The sequence below is a fragment of the Pecten maximus genome, chromosome 2 (assembly GCF_902652985.1).
Source record: "Pecten maximus chromosome 2, xPecMax1.1, whole genome shotgun sequence".
Taxonomy (NCBI): Eukaryota; Metazoa; Mollusca; class Bivalvia; order Pectinida; family Pectinidae; genus Pecten; species Pecten maximus.
The window spans coordinates 38,880,757-38,886,780 of NC_047016.1; the positions used below are offsets into that span (position 1 = coordinate 38,880,757).

Below are 6,024 nucleotides of genomic sequence, written 5' to 3' on the forward strand. Positions count from 1 at the left end.
AAATAAATATCCTATATAAATATATATCATCCAGGGTGCTATACATTGATATCTCAAATAACAAATCGAAAGGTGAAGGTCATTTGATTTCGTTTCGCAATCCAGCTGCAAAGTCAAAAGTGAACGTGATAGCTAGAGGAACTTTGAAAATGTCTGGATCAATAGGCAGTAGGCCTTAATAGAGGAACTTATATATCAGGTAAGAAAAAAACGTTCTTTTAGTCACACGACAGAGACTAATTCAAGTTTAACAGACGATCACAAACTGTTTCAAAGTTGCACAATGTCCGTGTAAAATTAAATCTCTTATAAGTTATTGGCGTATAGGCCTAGAGGTCGCGTTTGATCCGTCACGTACGCAGGTGCTCGGGTTTTAAATAATACTTCCTTTTCCAAATATATATATTTATATATATTATGAGTTTATTTATTATAACCCTGGTACCTGTGGCCAAGAAGGCACTCTATTATAATTTAGTTGTGAAAATGTACGCTTATTTTACCAGAACACAAGTTATATTAGATCTAGTTAACATATCTTATAGTGTATACCATTTATTTTGAATTCATCTTTTTTCTTTAAAAAAATGTTGTTAAATTCTAAATAGCTGTTTCTTGGAAACTGTTGCCTAAAAAAAGACATTACTCGAAGGATTTATTGCGCACACACAACCTTCATTATTATAAATTAGATACCATGAAATAATTAATAACTACAGTACATACACTATCTGTCATTGGCAATGTTATTTAAGATGTCTGTATTATATCTGAATTAATAAAAGAGACATAGCTCGATTTGATATGCCAAAAGAATTGCATCACATAATATTCTAAGAACACCTGATTCGAAGGCCAAAGCTAAGTGAGATTTTGATGTGGTGCAGTCTACATGTCCATCGTATGTCCATAATTCATCTAGCATGAACTTTTTTCCTGTTAAGGACGTATACTCAAAAGCTCAAAAGTCTAGAATCATGTTCGATAGCTTAGAAGGTTCCTGGGAAAGGACCCCACAAAGTTTGTAATTTAAAAGACATGACTTAATTATAATCTGTATCCAAGGTCTCAGGGTAAAGTTATTTTTGTTGCAAACAAAATGATGTTTTACATTCAAACAACATCTCTTGTTTTCAGTGAGGTAGTCACCAAGTACTACAAGGAGACCCTCACCTCAAATGGCTGTTCATGGGACAATAAACCCAGCAAACAAAGTATATATACACTGTATAAATATTTATTGCATTTTTGCCAGTGAAATTTTGAAATTTATCAAACTAATAAAACTTACATTTTGACTGCACTGATGAGCAATTAAAATATAAGATTTTGTAGTGAAAATATAAGTTTTACAGTGAAAATATAAGATTTCCATTTTTGACTAATCAGAGCGAACCTTTGTATTCACCTTGTTTTTTCCAATCAAAGCGGAGAAAGATAAATTGGTTATTTTGCTGTATTTCTGAAATTTTCAGACTAGTCTATGACAAAATACTCACTTGACGTTAGCTTTTAATGCACAGATTCTCCTATAACAGCAGAAAACGCTTAAATTGCGTTGATCAGTCCTTTAAAATGACACGTACTGTCAAGTTGACGTGAAGAAACGCCACAAAGAGATAACATCATTACTGATTCCCACACTTTTTGACACTATTAATTTTTTGATGTTTTTAATTTTGTTTTTAAGTTATGAAATGCAATTAAAAGAAAATTGAATGGTTTCCTGTTAAATATAACATATATTTCCCTCGTATGACGCACTCACGAAAATATTGATATTCTGTAATACTCGTGAAATATATTAAATATTAAACGAGAAACCATTCAATATCCTCTATATATGTTTCACATATGGTCGTTACTGAAATTAGAACCCATGGGACAATCATGATGGGTGTGTAATAATAGTGTATGCAGGTCTCCACTCTTCATATTGAATCACTTCATCCGTAAAGCCTCAGCCAATCAGAAACTCTCATTTATGACTAATCTATTCTTATTATTGAAAGAGCTTCATCTATTTACTGTCTTAATTACCTGTCAAAGTTTGACAAAGATTTTTTTTCTGAGGTCAGGAAAGATATATATGTGTAGTACACTTGTATGATTATTATAGTGTATAACAGTCTGGGAGTAAATAGCTTTCTATAATGTTTGATGTCAAGTTATCTTTTTGTTTCAGTTTTAAAGTTTTTTAACCTGAGAAGGATTTCCTTACCTAGTCAAAATGGACAATTCTATGACAAAAACAATAACAGCAGACAAACAGCTGGATAAAGAATTCTTCAGTCCTCCAAATCCTCGAGGAGAGAGACACTTTCTTCTTGAATGTCCACCGATAGGAATTGGTATGTATTCAACTACATATTTAAGGTCATTAGCCAATGGTCAAGGTCAAGTTTCATACCATTGAATCTCCTAACTGACAAGTGTCTGTTTTGTTACAACATTCAGAGTAAATGTGGTCGGTATAAAACTACTTATAAAAATTCAGCTGATCAAGAATTTATGATACCCTTTGTCTTACCAAGTCAGTTGATTTCCTTTTCTGGTTAGTCACAACTATACAGCATTGGATTTCATACATGGCTTCTTCAGACACACACTTGCCAACCTGAAGAAAATGTTTCATGATGGCCTATTTAATTTAATTTTTTTTTTGATTGTTTGATGGTTTTGCTATGTACAATGTAGCTGAGATCATGATAAATTAGATTTATTCCAATGTCACTGCTGGGGATTGAACCCAGGACCTCTGGATTACTAGTCTTAAAATCAACCAATCAAGCTAAAGCTGATCCGAGAAGTATCAATATATCGGCTCAATTTTTAAATGTGCCATTCTTTCTGCTATAAGCATGCATTTCTGTTTATTAAAACTTGTTACAATCTTGCAATTGTTCCGTTTTCTAAAACAATTTTGACTTTTTTTTCTGTTTCAGCCTTGATTTTGGCATCTGGTCTGTTGGCCTACAGAATAAAGAGGTATCCAGTGATGAAAGCCAAGGGACATGACATGCAAATTTATCTCTACACAACTAGAGTGATTGTCTGCGGCACGATTTCTGCTATAGCTGCTCTGACTGTTACTAGTGCAAAAATGCTGGATGGGTCTACAAGCAGTAGACCTCTTTATATGCGTGACCATACACCACGGAAGCTACCCAACCAGAAACTGAAACCAATGACCGAAAACCCCATGGTCCTTATCAAAACAAACATCCTAGAACAGGTTCTTCTTAAAAAATTCAATGCAGAAGTTGAAGTTGAATGAAACCTCTATACATGTATTTGAACATACTGGTTACTGAAGGCTGCTTGTAAATGCATAGTCCTTGAGTGTTTTACCCTACTGAAATGAATTCCAGTCAAAATTAATTCCTAAAGAATATAAATTTTATTGTGTTATTTTGACTACAATGGTGGAGGTTTCATGAAAACAAGTAAATTTTGGCTCCACACAGCAGATTTTAATTTGTATTTAGAATAGAGACATACCATGTCATCAATTTTATGTAAATTCATTTACATTTTGTTGAAATTTTGAAATCAATTAATGAATGCCCAGGTAGGGTTCCTATGGCCCTGTAAGTTTTGCTTTACTGATAATTATACTAAGGGTATATTGAAAAAAATGTTTTAATATACCAAAAGGTTAAGTTATATAATCATGCTCATTACCTGGAGCTTGGTCATCTTTGTATATGTCCAAGCTCATACAGTTACTTATAGGTCATTCTGTGAGCTAGGTAAGATGTGAATATATATGGCTCGTTATTATTGCTTTATAAACTAATGGCAATTGAAATTGCTGGATCATTTTGTTTTCTAATGAAATAATAAAAAAATATCCTGATAGCGTACACAATAAACAATCATCTGTATAAATCGCATATGATAAAATATCTTCTCTATTCTAGCTCTCTCACAAATTTGATAGCTTTTTAAAGGAAGGATTTTTCTGTGCCAAGTACGATGCCATTATATAGTTAAAACGTTTGGGATTGATACAATAGGTCGCTATGGACAGGGGGTCGTTATATACAGGTGGTCATTAGAGCAGGTTTGACTGTACTTCATTACCTGGTACAAATGTATATGGCTTTTATTGTAGTAAACACTTTCTTAGATCCATGTGTATTTGAAATATGAAATGTAGCAAGATATATCGAGCCTTTTAGATTGCGCTACATCCTTGCCAAGCTTATATTCCCTCAATGTAACGGGAATTCTATTTTGTACCACCCAGCATTAGTAGAGCTCTACATTTACATTATACGCCCTACGCTGGAATTTGTTGTCAAATGTAGTGGTTTTAAAAAGGACCAGATCATTTTCAAAATTCAAGTCTCCTGTACTAGTCTATGTTTGCTGTGTTTTGTGTAAATTAGATGTTTATACATGCAAACTGCAGTGGTGAATTTGTTCAGCACAGAGCAACATAGCTGACTGTCCCAAAAAGAATTAATATCCAAGATTCCCAAAAGACTTGCTTCTTTTAAGATAAAATTCATGTTCTAATTAAAAAATAACAGTGAATAACTTTGTTGCCCTTTTCCATTATTGACGGGAAGCAAATACTGAATAGCATTACAACTAAATTTTCATGGTATGTATGTATGGTTAAATTTTGAAAATCATTTCAAAAGTAACTTTCATAATTATATTAAAGTGCAGCATACCCAAACAAGAAGAGTCACTTATGTAGGGACTTGCAGCTTATGCTTGTAACATTTCATTGAATTATTGAACAATGATATATACGGTGTCTCTACACTGTAAATGGCATTGCGGGTAAAATAATTTAATCAGTGATTACTGGTAGGTTTGTAAAGTTGTCTATCAATTTGTGTTTTGTGAAGATTTCTTCTCAGATTGTTGACTTTTATCTTATAAATCATGTATAAATATTTTTGTTGGAATAAAAATCAAATTAAATAGTGTAAATGGTTGGTTCTTTTTGCAGTATTTTTATACTATCGTTCTTGCGACTTTCAAAGTCAGTCATGTGGATCCTTTTGACACATGTATAGGTACGTACGTGTACTTAAAAAGGTTTTACCAGAGATTTTTTCCTTCAAGACAATAACTCTACGTCCTTGAAATTGTTTATCCTCTTATAAGATAATTTTCCAAGATGTATTTTGAGGTGACCTCTTGTCATATGTTTTCATACATTATTTTCACAATCATGATTTTATAATGTAGTTCTGAAGGGCAGACAAAAGATGTTCAAACATCAAGACAAATAGCAGAAGTTGCATACATGTATCAACCTCGTCATCTTAGTATGGTGATCCATCCATAGTTATTAATAGTCGGCGACAAACTCTAGAGCCTAATTGGGGGGTTGTTAAAGAGTGACACGATGGCCTGACAGGTCTTGGATGATGGAGAGTAGATCCAATACATTTTCCATTGAGGAATGGCATCAATCAGAGCTGTGTACTTTCTCCACTGTTCACATTATGTGACATCATGGTCCAGTGTGGCCTGCTTTAATATCTGTTTTTTTAAAAGTGTTTGGTTTGGTTTGGTTTATTTTGTTTAACGTCCTATTAACATCTAAGGTCATTTAAGGACAGCCTCCCGTGCGTGCGACATGCATGCGTGTGGTGATTGTGCGGATGTGTGTTTTGGGAGGCTGCGGTATGTTCGTGTTAAGTCTCCTTGTGATAGGCTGGAACTTTTGCCGATTTATAGTGCTACCTCACTGAAGCATACTGCCGAAGACACCCAGCAGGTATACAACACATTTCTTGAGGCCCGGTGATAATGATCTCCAAATCTTCTACAGATTCAATGACACTTTCCAATGTCTGGATACTGTAGACTGTCACAAAGGTGACTCTGTTTTTGAATGTCCTGAATGCTACTACATGTAACAAAGGCAACAAGTAGCAAGATAAATTCTCATAATAAGCGTGCAATTTAACACTAAGAAGACTTAAGAAAAATGATTTAAGTCCTACCCAAGTAAAGACATACACTCAATAACATATCACAGTCAGTGGACAAGAT

General features: G+C 33.8%; 1 protein-coding gene across 2 annotated transcripts; it reads left to right on the top strand.

Moving 5' to 3' along the window:
• Positions 1 to 72: 72 nt before the first annotated feature.
• On the top strand, positions 73 to 4,944 carry LOC117322028. 2 transcript variants are annotated; one of them, XM_033876733.1, is made up of 4 exons: positions 81 to 199; positions 1,138 to 1,214; positions 2,186 to 2,351; positions 2,946 to 4,944. In XM_033876733.1, exons 3-4 carry the CDS (start codon positions 2,231 to 2,233, stop codon positions 3,275 to 3,277), a joined length of 453 nt encoding a protein of 150 aa, XP_033732624.1. In that variant the 5' UTR covers positions 81 to 199; positions 1,138 to 1,214; positions 2,186 to 2,230; the 3' UTR covers positions 3,278 to 4,944. The 2 variants fall into 2 exon arrangements, with proteins under 2 accessions (XP_033732623.1, XP_033732624.1); XM_033876732.1 differs by lacking the exon at positions 1,138 to 1,214 and having other exon boundaries at positions 73 to 199.
• Positions 4,945 to 6,024: the final 1,080 nt, after the last annotated feature.

Coding starts and splice junctions, on each gene's coding strand:
- LOC117322028 (XM_033876732.1), top strand. CDS start 2,231: ATGGACAATTCTATGACAAAAACAATAACAGCAGACAAACAGCTGGAT. Junction 2,352..2,945: donor ATGTCCACCGATAGGAATTG/GTATGTATTCAA, acceptor TTTCTGTTTCAG/CCTTGATTTTGGCATCTGGT.